This window comes from Rhinopithecus bieti, unplaced genomic scaffold (genome assembly GCF_001698545.2).
Source record: "Rhinopithecus bieti isolate Rb0 unplaced genomic scaffold, ASM169854v2 scaffold_15197, whole genome shotgun sequence".
Classification (NCBI taxonomy): Eukaryota; Metazoa; Chordata; class Mammalia; order Primates; family Cercopithecidae; genus Rhinopithecus; species Rhinopithecus bieti.
This window is the reverse complement of record NW_016808366.1, coordinates 366,160-386,123: the sequence shown is the minus strand read 5'-3', so window position 1 is coordinate 386,123 and position 19,964 is coordinate 366,160. Positions and strand designations below refer to the sequence as shown.

The window sequence follows — 19,964 nt, the reverse complement described above, 5'->3', positions numbered from 1 at the left end:
ATAGTCTAGCAAGGGAGGGTCATTTATGAAAATGGAAATCTGACTTTTTAGAACAGTTTTTAAAATAGAAAAAAATTACCCTTTTATACTAGATTAGTGATTTGGTGAAAGACACTAATACCTTATCGGTGGACATACAGGAGTACCAAATTTCATAAGGAAGTTACTTCTACTGGTAGGTACTTCATTAAATATTTCATAAGTACTTTCAAACTTATAAAGAATGCATTAAGTATATAACCACAAAGCAGATGCCCCCAAATTTAGAGATTTGAAATATCTCCTTGTGGATCTTTTCATCCCATTAACTGCACCAGGAACTGTCTTCAGGAAGATTTTTATTTTTTAAATAACTAAATTGTACTCCCTTTTGGTTACTGACTTGCAGTAATGAACATAAAGCCCCGCTGAATGGGGAGGTTAGCTTTGAGCAGGGCCCTTCGTTGCTTTCACTGATTCACTTTCTCCTACTAGCTTCATGGTACATAAAATGTAAAGTCTTGCCCCAGCAAAAGTAAAAATCACTACACATTATAAACAGTAGTTATTCTTCAGGAAACAGTAAAAAATGCAAATCTTAAATTTAAGAACACCACTGGTATGTTATTATCTTCCTCACTGTGCAACTTAAGTTTTAAACATACATAACCTTTAGCATTAACCTAATGATATACCTACAATCATCGATGCCTTCTCCTCCTTTTCCACAGTCTCTGTTAAATAAACGAATTCCAGTAACAATCATGGTGAGTTCTTTCAGCTGGCGTTCTTTGTCCTTCTTAGACAGAGTTAGAAATGTCCCAAGCTCAGCCTGAGGAAAAACACTCTGTAGAGCAGCTAAAATAAACCAGAAAAAAAAAAAAAAAAAGGAAAAAAAAATGAAAGAAAAAAAAAATCAGAAGTTAAAAAAGGTTTTTTTTTTAGTAGCAAGTTAAGAGTCTGAGTCACTTACATGATTCTTTAAATTACTGATACCTGGTTAGAGAATACATAATAAAATGTAGCACACATCAAAGCTGGATTACTGAGAGTTATGCCATTGCCTCATGTCCATTTTTAATAATTAAGCGCATCCAGCAGTAACTTTTTGGCAATGGGCATGAAAACAAGCTTTCTAATTAGGGATCTGAGCCGAAAAATGGATGCTTTAAAATAATTACAGAAGAAGGCCATAGGAGAGCTAGACATTTTTCCTGTTCCTCATTTTAAAGGATGAAAGAGGGCAAAGATTTCCTAAGGATAAAACAGTGCCCCTTTCCATCATCCATTTTAAATGACAGACTCAATTCTTTTCATCAATATGAAATATCCCTTTCCAGCTTTTCCATTTACTCAATCAGCCTGGTACCCTCAATCCTACTATCAATGTCTCTCTAATGAGGTGTAATAGGTCCCTAGATATGTGCAGCTCTAGGAAAATTAGCAATATTTCACTTTCTAGAGGTGCTACTTGAGTTTTAGAACGGACACACAGTGTAAAAGGAGACTGGGTACATTTTAACTCATTCGTGCTGATGTTTTTTTTTTCAGATAAAAGGAAACTTCAATTTTAACACTTCTAATTTAACATATTTTATAAAATATAATGATCATATATTTTCACTTATGAAATGGAAATTGGTTATACTTTTTACCTGTTACCTCTCTGACAGTCTTGATGTCTGTAGGGGATCCAAGTCCAGAGCGGAGTAACACATAGCTGATAATCTTCCGGTACAGGCTTTCCAATTCTTCTTTAGCACATGCTCTGTTATCTGTAATTTCTCTGGTAACAGAGCCTAATCTAGACTCTAGGACCCGGTGATGTTCTTTGAGAAATTCCACTAAAATTGCCAAATAACAATGTTCTATATATTTGATTTTTAGAATTCTTCTTATATAAGAAATAGAGAAAAACTGGGATTGGATATGGCAATTCTACTTCAGGAAAACAAGCAATTTCTTAAGCTGTAGTAATGAAATAAAAAACAGTGGCCAGCAAGTAGCCTCAAGACAAAAATCCAGTAGGAAACATTTATTACAGTGACTTAAATGGAATACTTTGTCAAAACACCTAAGACTTTAAACAGCCAAACTAAACAGTAAATTTCAGAAAAGGCTAAAACCTCCCAATTAAGCAGAAAATAAAGAAGACCATTTCTACAACATATATATAATACTATATGAAAAAATAAATATATACATATTATATATTTATGCTATATGTAAGCACATGTAGTATACTATACATAAGCATATATAGTAGCAGAAATATATATGTAGTATATATGTTCCTTTCAGTTACATGTTTTTATTTCAGTTCTAGATGAATTTCCTCTGAAAAGCATTATACAATGTTGCATCGAGAACTGTATCCCTCCTCATTCCTCCTGTGATATGCTGAGGGATAGGCTTAACTTTGACAGGACACTGTTCACTGAGTTGTTGCAAGTACAATTCTTGCAATGACTCTGTAAGACAACCCATATTACTATTACAAGGGCAATAATGAACATATCCACCACGCACAGTTTATACCTATACTCTTGCCACAAAACTGAGAACTTTGCAAATTAAAAATATGTTTAAATAACAAATGTAAAAATGTATAGGTTAAATTTTATCAATTCTATGACTATTTTATTGCTTTAAAATTTCCCTATTAAGCAAAAATGCAAGATACATACTTGTACATAGGTAGCATAACTGAAACTAATAAAGAGAAAAATCATCAAATTGTTAATAATGATTGTACTATATAGTAGAGGTAGAGGTAGTCCATAGAGAAATAGATTTGTTTTATACAGCAGGGGCAGAGGCGGTCCACAGAGAATTACATTTTCCTTTTTCTTTTGTTTCCAACTTGTGTTTGATGTATGCATTAAATTATTTACATAATGAGCCGGGCGTGGTGGCTCACACTCATAATCCCAGCACTTTGGGAGTCCAAGGTGCGGACAGAACGCCAGGCTTAGGCCTGGAGTTCAACACCAGCCGGGGCAACATGGCAAAATCCCGTCTCTAATAAGAATACAAAAATTAGCTGGGCAAGGTGGCACACGCCTATAGTCCCAGCTACTCGGGAGGCTGAGGTGGGAGAATTGCTTCAACCCGGGAGTCAGAGGTTGCAGTGATCTGTGGATCGTGCCAGTACACTCCCGCCTGGGTGACAGAGCAAGACTGTCTCAAAAGAAAAAAAAGTTACATACTGAAAAGCTTTCTAAACTTAAACTCCCCATCATTCATTTCATTTTTGAATAGTTACATAATTTAGGTAATTATTATGAGAAAATAACATAAACCAGGAACAGGGAAATCTACAAATTAAAACTTTTAACTTCAATGGGCTGGTTGTTCGAATTCCTAATTATTATGTATTAGTGCCATAAAGGTTAAAAGACAATAGACTTGGAAACAATAATTATGAGCATAATAATTGGAATTCGCTTTTAACCCTCACAAAGGCCAATGGTTTTTTTTTTTCATTTAGCATTTCTAACATTGTTATAGTCCTCAAAGTTGAAAAGTATTTCAAAAGATTGCCAAAATTAAATTGTTAAATTGATTAAACAGTTAAATTAATTGTCAGCCAAATGAAGCCCTTCTTAGCTGAAATACAATATGAAATTTAAGTATAAAAATAGGTAGTATATGTTACCTCGATTTGTATAATTCATATCAAAGTAGACTTGCATCTTAATAGTGTCCAGGGATGGATTTTTAGTATCCAATAGCCGAGTCATACAAAGCTAGAAAAGAATAGCCCATGAATACGTCTAGTTATAGTTTCTGAGACAAGTATTTCCTAAAGTTATTTTCAAAAATAAAGGGAAAAGCAGTGGTTCCTGATATTTATTTACCAATAACCCCTTTTATTATTATTTTTTCTCCTTGAAGACTTCAGGCTTTATAGTTTATTTAACCAGTAACTTTTTTTATTTTTATAGATTTAGGTGGTACAAGTGTCATTTTGTTACATGGATATATTGTGTGTAGTGGTGAAGCCTGGGCTTTTAGGGTAGCTAACACCTGAATAGTGGACATTGTACCCATTAAGTGATTTCTCATCCCTCACTCCCCTCTCACCCTCCCAAGTCTCCAATGTCTACTGTTCCACTCTCTATGTCCCTGTGTACGTATTATTTAGCTCCCACTTGTAAGTGAGAACATGTGGTATTTTACTTTCTGTTTCTGAGTTATTTCACTTAAGATAGTAGCCTCCAGTTCCATCCATGTTGCCACAAGACATGATTTCATCATTTTTTATGGCTCAATAGTATTCCATTGTGTGTATGTGTATATACATTTTCTTTATCCAATCATCTGTTGATGGACACTTAGGTTGATTCCATATCTTTACTACTAATAACATTTGTTAAGCAATAAGTCATTTCCCTTGAGTTAACCAATAATCATCATGCCCAGGTGGCTAGTAGTTTAGTTGAAGGCAAGAAACCTGATGTTTTGGTTAGTTTGGGCAGTCTAAATGTGGGTAAATGTTCCACAAAGCTTATATTCCAGTCTAAAACTCTTCTAGAGTTCCTCATTACTATTTATTTGTGCCTTGAACAACACTGCTAAGTTTATTTTATAAAAAGTTGCTGCAGCCAGCACGGTAGCTCACACCTGTAATCCCAGCACTTTGGGAGGCTGAGGTGGGCAGATCACCCGAGGTCAGGAGTTTGAGACCAACCTGGTTAACATGATGAAACCCCCATCTCTAATAAAAATACAAAAATTAGCTGGGCGTGGTGGCGCACACCTGTAGTCCCGGCTACTCGGGAGGCTGAGACAGGAGAATTGCTTGAGAACCTGGGAGGTGGACATGGCAATGAGCCGAGATTGTGCCACTGCACTCCAGCTTGGGAGAAAGAGTGAGACTCCATCTCAAAAAATAAAATTAAATTAAAATTTAAAAGCTGCTGTAACTACCACCCCTCTCTTCACAAAATTTCTCTGGTTCTACCCTTGATATTTCTTCTCCTGGTCTGTTTTCTCCCATGAGCCCCCACATAGATGGCTCATTTCCCTTCTCTGCCTTGCCTTTTAGATTGAATATTAACCTCAGTTTTTCTTTCCTTCTCTCATCTCTACGCATCACCTCCCTCCCCCACTTCCTTCACTGCTCACCCTGTAGGCTGAATATACTGCAGCTGGCAGGCACTTGGCAGCATCACTCTCAACCCGTCTCCCTGAGCACCAGCCCTGCTTTCCTGGGAGGAGGGCGGGGAGAATGCAAGACTGAGGATTGGACACTGTGTTTTTGCAGAAGTCTGTGCACCTGGATCCTTCCACATAGAGAAGTACTGTTCTAAAATGCACACTTTAAAAAAATAGGTCATCCACATGATTTTTAGTTGAGAAAAAAATTGTCACTTGAATTATACGTTGTTAGTTTATGTACTTGATTCTTTCCAGCGTAGTTGAGTTGGGGCTTGAGGGGAATGGAGAAGTCTTCCTCGGTCCTGACAAGGAGAATAACTTATTTTCTGCCCCTCCTTGATTCTCTTCCACGGCTTTCCAATAACATTTCTGACTGTCATAATCACTTCCCTTATTGCTAAGAACAAGCTTTATACCATCTTTTCTCTGCATCCTCCCCAATATCTGTTATGTTTTGACTTTTTAAAGACATTCTAACTGGTGTAAGATTGTATCTCATTGTCAGAATAGAAAATCCAGACATAAAGCCACATACCTGCAGTCAGGTGATCTTTGACAAAGTCAACAGAAACATACACTGGAGAAATGACATCCTATTCAATAAATGGTGCTGGGAAAATTGGATTACCATATGTAGAAGAATGAAACCAGATCCTAATGTCTCACCATATACAAAAATTAACAACTCAAGATTGATTAAAGACTTAAATGTAAGATCTGAAACTATAAAAATACCAGAAAAAAACTTAGGGCTGGACATTGGCCTGCGCAAAGAATTCATTACTTAAAAGCAAATGCAACAGAAATAGACAAATTGGATTTAAATAAACTGAAAAGCTTCTACACATCAAAATGAATAATCAACAGAGTGAAAAGAAAACCTGCAGGATGGGAGAAAATATGTACAAACTATGCATCTGACAAAGGACTAACATTCAGGATCTACGAGGAACTCAAACAACTCGACAACAACAAATAACCCCATTATAAAGTGGGCAAAGGCCATGAATAGACATTTTTCAAAAGAAGACATACAAATGGCCAACAAGCATGAAAAAAATGCTCAACATCACTCAGCATTAGAGAAATGCAAATTAATTTAGTTCTATTTAACTTCACAGTGTATGACAAACCAGTTAATGTTTGCAATGTAAGAGATTAATAACAAGGTTTCACTAAAATACTATAGCAGATGCTGCTACCTGCCCAATTTCCCTGCCCTTCCTTCCTTACTAACAGAGCCTCAATTTGGATTGGGGCAGGGATTTATTCATCTAAAAAAGAAAAAAGAAGTGAATGTCCCTGGGTCACTTACAGTATCATTCTGGTCAATAAACGGAAGTAGATGGAAGGGATTCTGGGAAAATTATTATTTATTTTCCAGATAGAAGGTGATAGACCCAATTGGCACACGTATTTTGCCCTTTGCCTTCCCCCCTTCTTTCTACCTAGAGGTGGGGTAGCTATCTTTTGACCATCAGATGCCCATATTGCAAGGATGGCATGCCCCAGGAAGCCAGGAAGAAGGGTCTATGTCTCTCCAGACTTTGTGTTATGAGAAAAATACTTCGTGTGTACTTCTATTTTGTGGGCTTTTGTTTCATGCAGCTGAAGGCAATAATGACTAACACAAATACTGTGTTTACAACTGAGAATAAGTAATTGCAAATTTGAGGACTGTTGGGTAATCACCTTAACAAGATTCTGCACATCACTTTTCATGAGGGTTCTATCCATGTTAAAGCCATTACTTGGATCCAGGACAACAGCTTTCACCTGGAAAAAAGTAGGAACGAGTCCATTAAGTAGGAAAGAATCCATTAAGCAATTTTATTTCATATTATTAGTTTAATATGTTTCCATTTTTTAAACAACTACCTCCTGATTACATTGGGATTGGTTTTCAACTATTTTCTTACTACTGAACTCATCAGTACCCTTGTTAGAGGCTGAAGAAGTGACAAACATCAAAGTTGAATGGGGTGCTAGAAAAGTTATATGGGGAAATAAGTTGAAAGCAATGGCTAGGTTTTCAGTTGGGAAACTATGGTATATTTTATTGTATTTTTATTGTGTATTGTTATCTTAACCAAAAGCAAGAACAGAGAAACCATAGCAATGAGTAATTTTAACAACGGCAAACAAAATACACATCAAAAAATTCCCACACAGGAGAACATTATTGATGTTTTCCAAACTCATCAAGGTCTTCTAAATCAGTCTCTATAAATCTACAACTCACAGGCCCTATAAACGTTCTTAAAATGTTTTCACTAACTTGTCCGATGATCTCATTATGTTTAAGCTGAAAAACATCTATGAAAGCTTCACAGAATTTAAAGGGAAAATGGACACCACATCTTTAAAAGCTCTTAATAAAGTAGTAATCACAAAAGATTTCTTCTTACCATAAAAGCAATCAGAGTTTCAGAAACAATCTCTCCATAGGCTGCACATTCTTGTCCTATTTCTCGTATAATACTCCTTATAACACTTTCGGCCTGAGTTGGAGGCATTCTGGCTAAATAAAACAACAATTTTTTTTAAAAAAAACGTGGTTTTATGCAAATTTGTTTTTTTCTCTTTTGATTTCTCTAATATTGTATTTGTAAAGAGTCATAATATCATCTATTAGCTTATTAGTATTTTTATTAGTATGTAGGCCTCTCCTGTTTTACATTATTTTAAAATGAAGGACTTTATTGAAGACAATGATTGAGATTTCAAATAATTGAAACATCTGAAAATTAACATTTTCAATTATTTAAATTATGGTCACTAAACATATATTCCTATCATGATATTCTTAATTTAAAAAAAGGCTAAGCAGGCTGGGCAAGATGGCTCACGCCTGTAATCCCAGCATTTTGGGAGGCCGAGGCAGGCGGATCAGCTGAGGTCGGGAGTTCGAGACCCGCCTGACCAACACGGAGAAACCCCGTCTCTACTAAAAATACAAAATTAGCCTGGCGTGGTGGCGGGCGCCTGTAATCCCAGCTACTCTGGAGGCTGAGGCAGGAGAATCGCTTGAACCCGGGAGGCAGAGGTTGCGGTGAGCCGAGATCCAGCCATTGCACTCCAGCCTGGGCAACAAGAGCGAAACTGCGTATCAAAAACAAAACAAAACAAAACAAAAAACAAAAGGCTAAGCAGTATTTGTAGGGGAGGAAGGTAAAATTAATGAGAAACCCAAGAGTACAGCTTGAAAGAGGAAATGCTTATTCAACCACATTCACTAAATAACCTTTCGTAATTGTACTAGAATCTTGGAAAACAATTCTTGCTCAGATCCTTAAAATAATCTTCCGCACATCTAAAATGGAGTTCAGACTCTCGATAAAAAAACACAAAAGCAAAAACCAAAACGTAAGACTTATGCATCATGGAAAAAAATGAACTCCTGGTTATTAATTCCATTTACTCTAAGGAAAAAGTGGCAGGTTTTGACCGAGTTTTCTGATTTTCCTGAATATTAGTAACTGAGCACAATGGAACTTGGCATGTAGAGTATAACAAAGGCAATATCAGGTAGATGAAGCTAACTCCTCAGCATTATTAGCTTTCCGACGGATGGGTAGGAAGCACGAGGCATTTTGTCCAGTGAAACCAGATTGCCTAGATTTCATCGTGACCCGACCACTGTCTAGCTGTGAGATCTTGGGCACTTGTTTCACTTCTTTCCAGAGGCATGAGGACTAAATTCGTCTTATCTATTTAGTGGTCACAACAGTTCGCGGCATAAGGGAATCGCTTAAAACAGCTTTGAATCAGTACTCCAGGATCGCAGGCAGCGCATGCGCGAGTGCCAGTCTGTGGGAGAGTCCATCCCGCTCCGGGTCTGTGTGCGCATGCGCAACGCTCCGGGTCGCTAGGGACGCGGCTCAGCACCTTCCCCGCATCCACCCACCAATTACTAAGTCTCCCGAGGTCCGGCTTCTGGGGTAGCCAGTGGAGTGGAACAAAGGCGGGAGGCCTCAGGCACCCGCACAGTGGCTAGAGGGCCGCCCTGCAGCCCTGGGCGCCTGCGGCAGGAATGGACCGCTGTTCCAGCTCAGCGGCGGCGCAGCCTAAAGGATCGAGACTGAGAGCTAAGTCTCGACTAGGCAGGACGCGGTCCTCCAGCCGCCTGGGCTCCGCCAGCTGCCCCACGCTCGCCGCCTGGCGGGATACACCTCCGGGTCAAGGGCGCGGAGCCCCTAGTAGGCTGACCTGGATCGGAATCGACAGCAGGAGCCGTCTCCGTCTGCTTCTGTCCTGGGGCCCTCACCGCGACCGTCGAGGCAGTTGGGCTCTCGCAGCAACCACCGCGTAACCATGGAGATGGAAGGCCCCGGACCAGAGGGGGCGGGGCCAGGTGGGGGTGGGGCTGGGTCCCACTTTGAGGGTCTTTTCCCCAAAAGATGGGCTGGAAAAACTTTAAAAACAAAGGAATTCCGGGCAGAGACATCTTAACCTCCGTGGTTAAGACTGTGAAACACAAGTTCTCGTAAATAAGGACATTAACTTGCTAGCGTGGGAACGATGGGGCGGCTTTGAAAGCGGGGTCGGGGAGAGGGCGGAGCCAGTTGGAGAGGCTGGGAAAACGGAAGGGCTGTATCCTGGACAAATAGGGTTCTTGTAAAAGTATCTAGATTTAAAAGCAAAAGTAAAAGTATCGAGGTTTTATTTCATGTCCTGTTGTTCAAAGGAAGTCTGTAACAGAACGCTCCAAGATTCCCGAAGAGAAAACTCATTCAAGAAGCACATGATAAGAACACATTAGTGTCCGAGTCAAAATAATGAAGTTTTATCCCTTAACGGTAATGTCGTTAGGCCCACCTTCAGACGTGAAAGTGTGAAAAAGGATTAAATACGCATTAGAAGGAGAACATCAAACAACAAGGTTTTATTTTTAAACAGTAACTTTTCTCAAACTGCAAACAAACATGCAGAATATGCTTTGCTTAAGGACATTCCCTGATTACTAGGAAATGAATCAACACAAAAACTCAAGAATACACATCATAATATAACACAATTTTATTTCCACCTTCTAGAAAATGTTCCCGGAATGTGGATGAAGCTTGTGTAAAAATAGATGTTCAGAGTAACATGATTTATAATAGCACAACCTTGGAAATCTAAACACGATATTTAAGTAAAATATCAGGCAGGTATTTAAAATTATGTTAATAAAAACCTTGTGTTTGTCTTATATTTTTTAAAAGCCAAATGCAAAATTTATATATAATATGACTTAAACTATATTGACGTACATATAATGCACAAAAAGTGTATGTCATTTTTTCAAAATCACAGCAAGGAATTAGATCTAAGGATGGAATTATAGGTAAAGTATTTTTATTTCTTTATACTTTTCTGTTTTTTCTAGATTTTTCCATAATGAGTATATATTGTCTTATGATCTATAAAACAAAATTTTAAAATACTGGGGAGATGAGACTGGCTATTTGTAGAGAATGAGCCCAATTTAGATATACAAATATACTGTAAGTGTACAAGGTAAAGCAACCAAAGGAAGGTGAGATAGCAAAATTTTAACAGCGATTGTATCTTTGTAATGGCTTATGGCTGATTTGTCTTCTTTGTACTTTAAGATAGCTACCAAAATGTCTTCCATGAGCATATATTATATATTAGAATATTAAATATTTTTTAAGATGGTAAGAATCCATATTAAGTATAGTTTTAAACTAATGGGCAAATCCTGGCACAAATACTCCCTGAGTATGTTTGATACTGTTAATTCCTACTTAATGTCAATGTTTTCTTCTCTTTTTATTACTAATTTAACCCTGTGTTGGGAATGACAGTGTTCTCTTAAAAAAAAAAAAATCTCTCAACCTCTTTCTCAGTGAGAGTGGCCTGTGACATGGTCTGGCCAGTGAGATGTAAGTATAATCACTGGATGAGGTGTACTTCCATTTTATGTCTGTTGCCTTTCCTTTTCTTTCTACTTGAAATGAGAATATGGGGCTGAAGCTCCAGCAGCCTTGTTGTGAACATGAACATGAGGGTCACATCTTAAGGATGGTGGAACAGAAATGAAAAAGGAACCTGAGTTCCTGGTAATGTCATGGAACAGCCCTATCAGCTTCTTGACTGGCTATCTCCAGACTTTGCATGAGAGAAGATAAACTCCTATTTTATTAAGCTACTGTTATTTGGGTTTTCTGCTACATTCAGCCAAACTGAATCCCTGACTGCTACAATGGGTATGACTTTGGAAGTATTATTGAGCGTTTTGTGCTACATTGAATTATTCTACTTCATCCTTCATGCCTCTTAGCATCCACACCCTTGCCATGGACTTTGGTGGGGTATACTTCCCCAATCCTTGATTTTGAATTTAGCTGTGTGACTTGCTTTGACCAATGGGTTGTGGTGAAGTAACAGTGTGCCAAATCAGATCCAAGGCCTTAAGAGACCCCATATTTCTGCTTTCGCTCTTGTGCCTGTGTCATTGCCATGAGAAGTACATACCCTAGGAAGCTCCTTGGTCCCAGAATGACATGCATATGGCACAGAATTGCCTGAACCGATCTTTCAGTAAGATGCAGAGACGCCCAACTGGGGCCCAGGCCTAGACCAGCCAAACTCCAGTCAACCTGTAGATGTGTGATAATGAATGAGTATTATTTTAATTCACCGAGTTTTGGAGTGGCTTATTATACAGTATAATTGTGGAAAGAGTTCATTTATAAACCTTTCAGTGATCTAAATTTCTCATTTATGAAACAGAGAAAACAACGGTATCTATCTCACAGAGTTGTGAGAGTAAAATGAGATAGCCCTCATGAAGCTCTTAGCACAGCATCTGACATAGATAAAAGGATTCATAAACTGTAGGTACTAGTATTTTGTGACCTTTATCATGGTTATTATTGACAACATCAACTATGACAATATATTTTATACTCCCATGGTTTATTGGACTTCTAGTCTTTGTAGAACTAATTATTCCTAGTTTTAACATGGCAGCAATGGCATTTAATTAAAAAACATGAAGGAACCAGAGTGCATCCAGAGAATGATAAGAAAAATGTTGTCAGAATAAGATAGAATTGGATATATTTACCTTGAGAAAAAGAAGGCATGAGAACTCGTCTCAGTTTTGTTAAAAGAGAAACCAAGCTTTATGTTGTTTCAGAACACCAGATTACAAATCTACATAAAACAGTCTTAAAATAGAATTGTGATAGAAGTCTTTCTAGAAGAAGTGAACCCCATTTTATCAAATGTTTTTTATCTAAAAGCTGAAAGATTGCCTTTAAGAATATTGTAGAATTAATTTCTTCTGATTAAGTGACTTTAGTATGTCACAAACTATTCAACTTTTAAAGAGAGAGTTACATATTTTTCCTTTTCCTAAGACTTTAAGAAGTTTTAAGCTCAGATGAGTTGAGCTTCTTAGCATGTTTAATAATTCTTTTATTGAGTTGGACGTGGTGGCTCACGCCTGTAATCCCAGCACTTTGGGAGGCTGAGGCAGGTGGATCGCCTGAGGTCAGGAGTTTGAGACCAGCCTGGCCAACATAGTGAAACGCTGTCTCTACTAAAAATACAAAAAATTAGCTGGGCGTGGTGGCGGGTGCCTGTAATCCCAGCTGCTCAGGAGGCTGAGGCAGGAAAATTGCTTGAACCTGGGAGGCAGTGAGCCGAGATCGCGCCACTGCACTCCAGCCTGGGCGACAGACCAAGACTCCGTCTCAAAAACAAGCAACAACAACAACAACAAATAATCATTTTTTTTATTGAATACTGGACATTGTGAATTGCATCTCTGTTGAGTGTCTGAATTTTATTGTCCCCCTTTAGGAAGGTTGTGCCTTTTTTTCAGCCAGTTATTTGTGGATGACTTTGATTCATTTGAGGACTGTTTTTAAGCTTTATTAGGGTAGGTCTAGAGTAGTCTTCATTCCAGGAATAATTTGGCCCTACTACTAATTAATAACTGCTCAGAGGTCTTCAATGGATTCCTTGGTTTTCGCTGAGAACTCTTCACTCTGGCTGGTCAGAGCTCAAATGTCTTCTCATCCTCTGTGAGCTCTAAGAATTATTTAGCTTATACTCCCTGGTCATTCTGTGCTTGGCTGTATGGATTGACAGCTTGGCTGTGTGGACAACCAAGTACTTAGCAAAATCTCAGACTTACCAGTTTTTAAATTTTATTTATTTATTTATTTGTATAGCTTCATCCTTTCCAAAACTCTGCCCTTCAATTTCTACATCTGTGAACTCTGATCTCTGTCTCCTCAACTCAGTAAAGTCCCTAGACACTGGGTTTACCTTTCTATGCCCAGGATCTGGAAACTGTCTCCAGGCAGAAATTTGGGGGCAATAATAGCAAACAGTTGTTTTATATATTTTGCCCAGTTTTCTAGTTGTTTGTGGCAGGAAGTTAAGTCCAGCCCTTGTTATTCCATCATGGTCAGAAGTGGAACCTTGGGGAACCTTGGAGAGAGCCTAATAGGAAATACTCATCTAGGAGGGTAGAAGAGTGGGCTTACTAGAAAATTTCAGTAACTTTCAGTAATTACTGAGAAGTAATGAATGTGTATCTGAGTGTCAGGATCATGAATTTAAAGTAAAAGCATTTTACCATGTTAAGTGATTTTCTTTGAAAATTATTTGGCAGCTCAGGAGCAAGCATGATCTTGAAGAATAAATGGTTGGCTTGGCCAGGAACTAGTGTATTGCCAGACTAGCATTATCATGCTAGACCATACATTTAAACCAATGTAGAGCAGCAAAAGCAATTTACCAGTTTTGTTTTTTTTGTTTGTTTTGAGATGGAGTCTCACTCTGTCACCCAGGTTAGCATGCAGTGGCACAATCTCAGCGCACTGCAACCTCCACCTCGTAGGTTCAAGTGATTCTCTTGCCTCAGCCTCCCAAGTAGCTGGGACTACAGGCATGTGCCACCACGCCCAGCTAATTTTTGTATTTTTAGTGGAGACAGGGTTTCACCATGTTGGCCAGGCTGGTCTTGAACTCCTAACCTCAAGTGATCCGCCCATCTTGGCCTCCCAAAGTGCTGGGATTACAGGCATGAGCCACTGGGCCCAGCCAGCAGTTCTTTAGATACTGAAAAGACCTACGCTAAATTTTTCAATTGCTAACAAAGATAGATAATTAACATTTGAAAGAGTACTTTGGAGCTTACAAAGCTATTTCACAGATAGATAAACTCATCTGTTCCTTAAAACAGCCTCATGAGAGTGAACATCATTATTTCATTTTACAGATATAGAAATCAATATTCAGTGAGTAAGAGACTAGTCTAAGACTGCAAAGCTACTAAGTTACGGAGCCGTCTTAAGTCTTATTGCTCTAAGAAGTACTTAAAATGAGGGGAACTCTTTTTAAGCTTCTGAAAAGTGCTAGACTCTTTTTCCCAAAAAATTCATAGAGCCTCTAATTTTATATATAATTTCAGATAATTCACAGATTCCCTGAAGTTCATGCAAGTGGCAGTGTACTCTTGGTTTAAAATTTCTAATTTTTTCAGCACTGTAAGACAGGGTGGGAAAAAAAAAATTTCTAGTTTTTAACTTGCATCTAGACAGTAGTTATATGGGTATTCACTTTATAATTTTTTCAACTGTATAGATACACATATATACACATACACACATGTATATATACATACACACATGTATATATACATATACACACATATATATACCTGTACACATGCATATATACATATACACACATGTATATATACCTATACATATGCATATATACACATACACACATGTATATTCCGTAATACATATGGCATATAATACCACATGCACACATGTATATATACCCTATTAAAACCGCATATATACATATGCACACATGCATATATACATATACACACATGCATATATACATATATACACACATATGCATATATACATATATACATACACATATATAATACATATGTGTTACATTGACTTGTCAATGTATATGTTTTATCAAAAAATAAAGGCTCAATAATGTAGAACTTCTCTACTTTTAGTTGTGCTTTGTGGATGTTAAGCATTAAAATAGAGCTGTATTTTTTTTTTTTTTTTTTTTTTTTTTTTGAGACGGAGTCTTGCTCTGTCGCCCAGGCTGGAGTGCAGTGGCCAGATCTCGGCTCACTGCAAGCTCCGCCTCCTGGGTTTACGCCATTCTCCTGCCTCAGCCTCCCGAATAGCTGGGACTACAGGCGCCTGCCACCTCGCCCGGCTAGTTTTTTGTATTTTTTTAGTAGAGACGGGGTTTCACTGTGTTAGCCAGGATGGTCTCGATCTCCTGACCTCGTGATCCGCCCGTCTCGGCCTCCCAAAGTGCTGGGATTACAGGCTTGAGCCACCGCGCCCGGCCTAGAGCTGTATTTCTAAAAAAATCCTCAAAAGTTAAAAAAATACTGTGTTATTCACTTTGTTTTCCTTGTCTTTCTCCATTATTATCCATATGCTTCACAACTTCTCCTATTGTAAAAAAAACACAACCTGTATATTATATGTAGTGCATTGATTTTGAAACTGTGAAAGTCAGAGTCCTAGAATTAGCTGACAATCTCCTTTTCCAGTTTATCTTTCCTTCTCCACAAAAAGGCTTGATAATGGAGAGGGAAGTTGAGTTTTCAGGTCAATAATGAGAAATAAATTTTGGAACAAGCAAGACAATGCACTTCACCGTTATTTCCATTTCTCTTAGGATAAGCATGAGCTATTTTCATGTACTTTCCCATATCCTTTTAGTCAGGAGGATCCCAAGATTATTCCTTAACCATCTTCTCCATGCAGATTCTTTTTCAGATGTTACTTACATGGGCACAAAAAGGCAGAAAAAAAAGAAGATAGTTTTGTTTCCTGATATAAACATAGCATAGCTTCCTGAGTTGAAGGGTCCTGTCTGACCCTTAAAAATCTACTTTTCTTTGTAATTATCAAGAATCTTTTTCTTTTTTCTTCTCTTTTTTAAGAGACAGATTCTTTCTTTGTTGCCCAGGCTGGAGTGCAGTGGTGTGAATCATAGCTCACTGCAGCCTTGAACTCCTGGGCTCAAAGGATCCCCCTGCCTCAGCCTCCTGAGTAGCTGGGACTACAGGTATGCACCACCACACCTGGTGAATTTTAAATTTTTTGGTAGAGACAAAGTCTTGCTACATTGCTCAGGCTGATCTCCAACTCCTCGGCTCAAATGATCCTCCCACCTTGGCCTCCCAAAATGCTGGGGATTATAGGCATGAGCCACAGCACCTGGCCAAGAATCTTTAAAGGTAAGATGAATGATGAAAGAAAGACTTAATTCTTCATTTTCCATCTCTTTCTCCATCACATGAATCAGTCAGTGGAGAAATAAGGGACCTTAGCATCAGATTTTCACAACCTAAATCAGGGAGGGTAATTGAGGCATTTAAGGAAGATAAACAAGCATAGGGATTTTTTATATATTACAAAAGAAATCAAAATTATAAGAGCACAAAATGAAAAAAAAGAATCAGTGAATTCTATTATAATCATCAAGCTTCTATAAAAGTGGGGCAATAGTGGTTCTTCTTTCTTAGAATTATAAACCAGGTGCAACTTCATATGCATACCACATGGTCCTAATTAGGAAAACAGGATTGAAAGCATCAACATCTTTGCTACTGTAGCATGAGTGGCAATGATTCTCAACTCTAGAGAGTGAAAGACAGCACATCAGCAATGCATTGGCAGCCCACCATGAGCAGCTCTGATAATGTGCTACTGATCTATTTTGTATATGTGGAAAATGTCACTGTGTAGCTTTTCTTAAGGGTGAATATCTCCCTGTCTTTTGCTCACCCACCATCTACCAATCCTTAACTAATGACTAAGTCTTTATTAACTTCTCTTGAACCAACTTGCTTTCTCCATTCCCACTTCTTCCACATTCATTAAAGCAACTGTCTTTTCTTGCTTAGATGACTGTAATAAACAACTAATTGAGCTCCCTGCCTCCAGTGTTGTACTCCCCAATTATTTGCCTATACTCATCTTTCAATAGAAATCTGATCATGTCATTCCCTGCTCGACACCTTGTAAAGGTTTCTCAGTGGTCTTTGGGTAAGTCCAGACTCCTTGGCATGGTATACGAAGCCCTTTATGTCAACCTCAGCTCTCACAACTGCCTCTCCTCTCCCAGCAGACCGCACTGTTGCCATTCTCTGTCCATGTTGAGTTAACTTCCAGTTTTATCTGGCCTCCAGACCTTTGCCTAGAGGTTACTCCATCTATCTCTGAATGTCACCTTTCCTCTTCATCTGATTAATTCCTCCATGTCTTCAGAAGCCATCTCTCCTATGAAACTGTCTCTGACCTGCAATATTGGGTTTAGGGTCCTAAATTTTACCTCTAACTAGTTCCAAAACATTTTCACCACCCCAAAAGAAACTTCATACTTATTAAGCAGTAACTCCCCATTTCTCCATTCCCCACTACTTACACCTGACAAAGCTCTCAATACTCTATGGAACTCTATTTTCTTGTCTGTCTCTCCCACTAGACCATAGCTCTTTGAAGACAGGGAACATACCTTGTTGGGTTCCCCATACCTAAGAAGAGAGCCTGGGATGTAATAGTCACAGTTGACCATTAGTGTTAAAGAGGTGAGTACAGAAGTGAGTGGGTTAAAAAAGGGAGCGGGGGGAGAAATTTTAAACATCTTTAAATGTCTTTACTAAAAGGTTAGAATGATTTCAGAGGGAAATTACAATTCTGAAGGGAAAGGAAAAGACATTGAAATTACAGGTTTCAGAAGAAGAGCTCCCTTTGACTCCAGCTTTGGCTCTCCTGCCTTAGTATCCCCAATCTGCCCCAAGCACCCTTGTATGCATTCCTCAGGAAGAGGGGTGTTGTTCTCAGTCTTTTCCTCTTCCCTCTGTGCCTCAAACTAGGCAGCTTCCAGTGGTGCCCCGGGCTTCAGAAGGTGGCCACTGAGCTGACCTCTAGGCTTGCAGGCTTCTTGGGAGAGCAGGTAGTGGAGGTGGGTATGGGGGGTGGTGACTGGGCTCCAGTTTGAATTTCATCTTTATGATTCCCTCTCACTATGGGGAGCATTATGGCATGAATCCCAAGGACAAATTTTAATTTGGGACCGTCTAAACCGTTATTAAAGTCATACTATTTTCTCAATCATCAGGAAAACTGCCTTTCTCTATAGTCCATAAGTCCTCAATTTTGTGAGGAGAAATTTATTATTTATTTATTTATTTATTTTATTTTATTTTATTTTATTTTATTTTGAGAGAGAGTCTCACTCTGTTGCCCAGGCTGGAGTGGAGTGGTACAATCTCACTGCAACCTCCACCTCCCAGGTTCCAGTGATTCTCATCTCAGCCTCCCAGGTAGCTGGGATTACAGACACAGGCCACCATGCCCAGCTAATATTTGTATTATCAGTAGAGACAGGGCTTCACCATATTGCCCAGGCTGGTCTCAAACTCCTGGCCTCAAGTGATCCCCCACCTCGCCCTCCCAAAGCACTGACATTACAGGCATGAGCCACCACANTTCTTTGTTGCCCAGGCTGGAGTGCAGTGGTGTGAATCATAGCTCACTGCAGCCTTGAACTCCTGGGCTCAAAGGATCCCCCTGCCTCAGCCTCCTGAGTAGCTGGGACTACAGGTATGCACCACCACACCTGGTGAATTTTTAAATTTTTTGGTAGAGACAAAGTCTTGCTACATTGCTCAGGCTGATCTCCAACTCCTCGGCTCAAATGATCCTCCCACCTTGGCCTCCCAAAATGCTGGGGATTATAGGCATGAGCCACAGCACCTGGCCAAGAATCTTTAAAGGTAAGATGAATGATGAAAGAAAGACTTAATTCTTCATTTTCCATCTCTTTCTCCATCACATGAATCAGTCAGTGGAGAAATAAGGGACCTTAGCATCAGATTTTCACAACCTAAATCAGGGAGGGTAATTGAGGCATTTAAGGAAGATAAACAAGCATAGGGATTTTTTATATATTACAAAAGAAATCAAAATTATAAGAGCACAAAAATGAAAAAAAAGAATCAGTGAATTCTATTATAATCATCAAGCTTCTATAAAAAGTGGGGGCAATAGTGGTTCTTCTTTCTTAGAATTATAAACCAGGTGCAACTTCATATGCATACCACATGGTCCTAATTAGGAAAACAGGATTGAAAGCATCAACATCTTTGCTACTGTAGCATGAGTGGCAATGATTCTCAACTCTAGAGAGTGAAAGACAGCACATCAGCAATGCATTGGCAGCCCACCATGAGCAGCTCTGATAATGTGCTACTGATCTATTTTGTATATGTGGAAAATGTCACTGTGTAGCTTTTCTTAAGGGTGAATATCTCCCTGTCTTTTGCTCACCCACCATCTACCAATCCTTAACTAATGACTAAGTCTTTATTAACTTCTCTTGAACCAACTTGCTTTCTCCATTCCCACTTCTTCCACATTCATTAAAGCAACTGTCTTTTCTTGCTTAGATGACTGTAATAAACAACTAATTGAGCTCCCTGCCTCCAGTGTTGTACTCCCCCAATTATTTGCCTATACTCATCTTTCAATAGAAATCTGATCATGTCATTCCCTGCTCGACACCTTGTAAAGGTTTCTCAGTGGTCTTTGGGTAAGTCCAGACTCCTTGGCATGGTATACGAAGCCCTTTATGTCAACCTCAGCTCTCACAACTGCCTCTCCTCTCCCAGCAGACCGCACTGTTGCCATTCTCTGTCCATGTTGAGTTAACTTCCAGTTTTATCTGGCCTCCAGACCTTTGCCTAGAGGTTACTCCATCTATCTCTGAATGTCACCTTTCCTCTTCAT

At 38.8% G+C, this 19,964-nt stretch overlaps 1 protein-coding gene across 2 annotated transcripts in view; it reads right to left on the bottom strand.

The window, feature by feature from the left end:
• The window catches only part of CFAP206 (cilia and flagella associated protein 206), a 29,081-nt gene extending 19,617 nt beyond the window's left edge, over nt 1-9,464 (bottom strand). Inside the window, exons 1-6 of one of the 2 annotated variants that reach the window (XM_017886617.1) lie at nt 9,352-9,464; nt 7,551-7,663; nt 6,835-6,918; nt 3,638-3,728; nt 1,635-1,823; nt 679-837 (exon numbers count right to left, since the gene is read on the bottom strand). In XM_017886617.1, coding sequence (XP_017742106.1) covers nt 679-837; nt 1,635-1,823; nt 3,638-3,728; nt 6,835-6,918; nt 7,551-7,658 — 631 coding nt within the window. In that variant the 5' untranslated portion in view covers nt 7,659-7,663; nt 9,352-9,464. The remainder of the gene's footprint in view (nt 1-678; nt 838-1,634; nt 1,824-3,637; nt 3,729-6,834; nt 6,919-7,550; nt 7,664-9,351) is intronic. The other variant, XM_017886618.1, reaches the window with a different exon arrangement.
• Nucleotides 9,465-19,964: the final 10,500 nt, after the last annotated feature.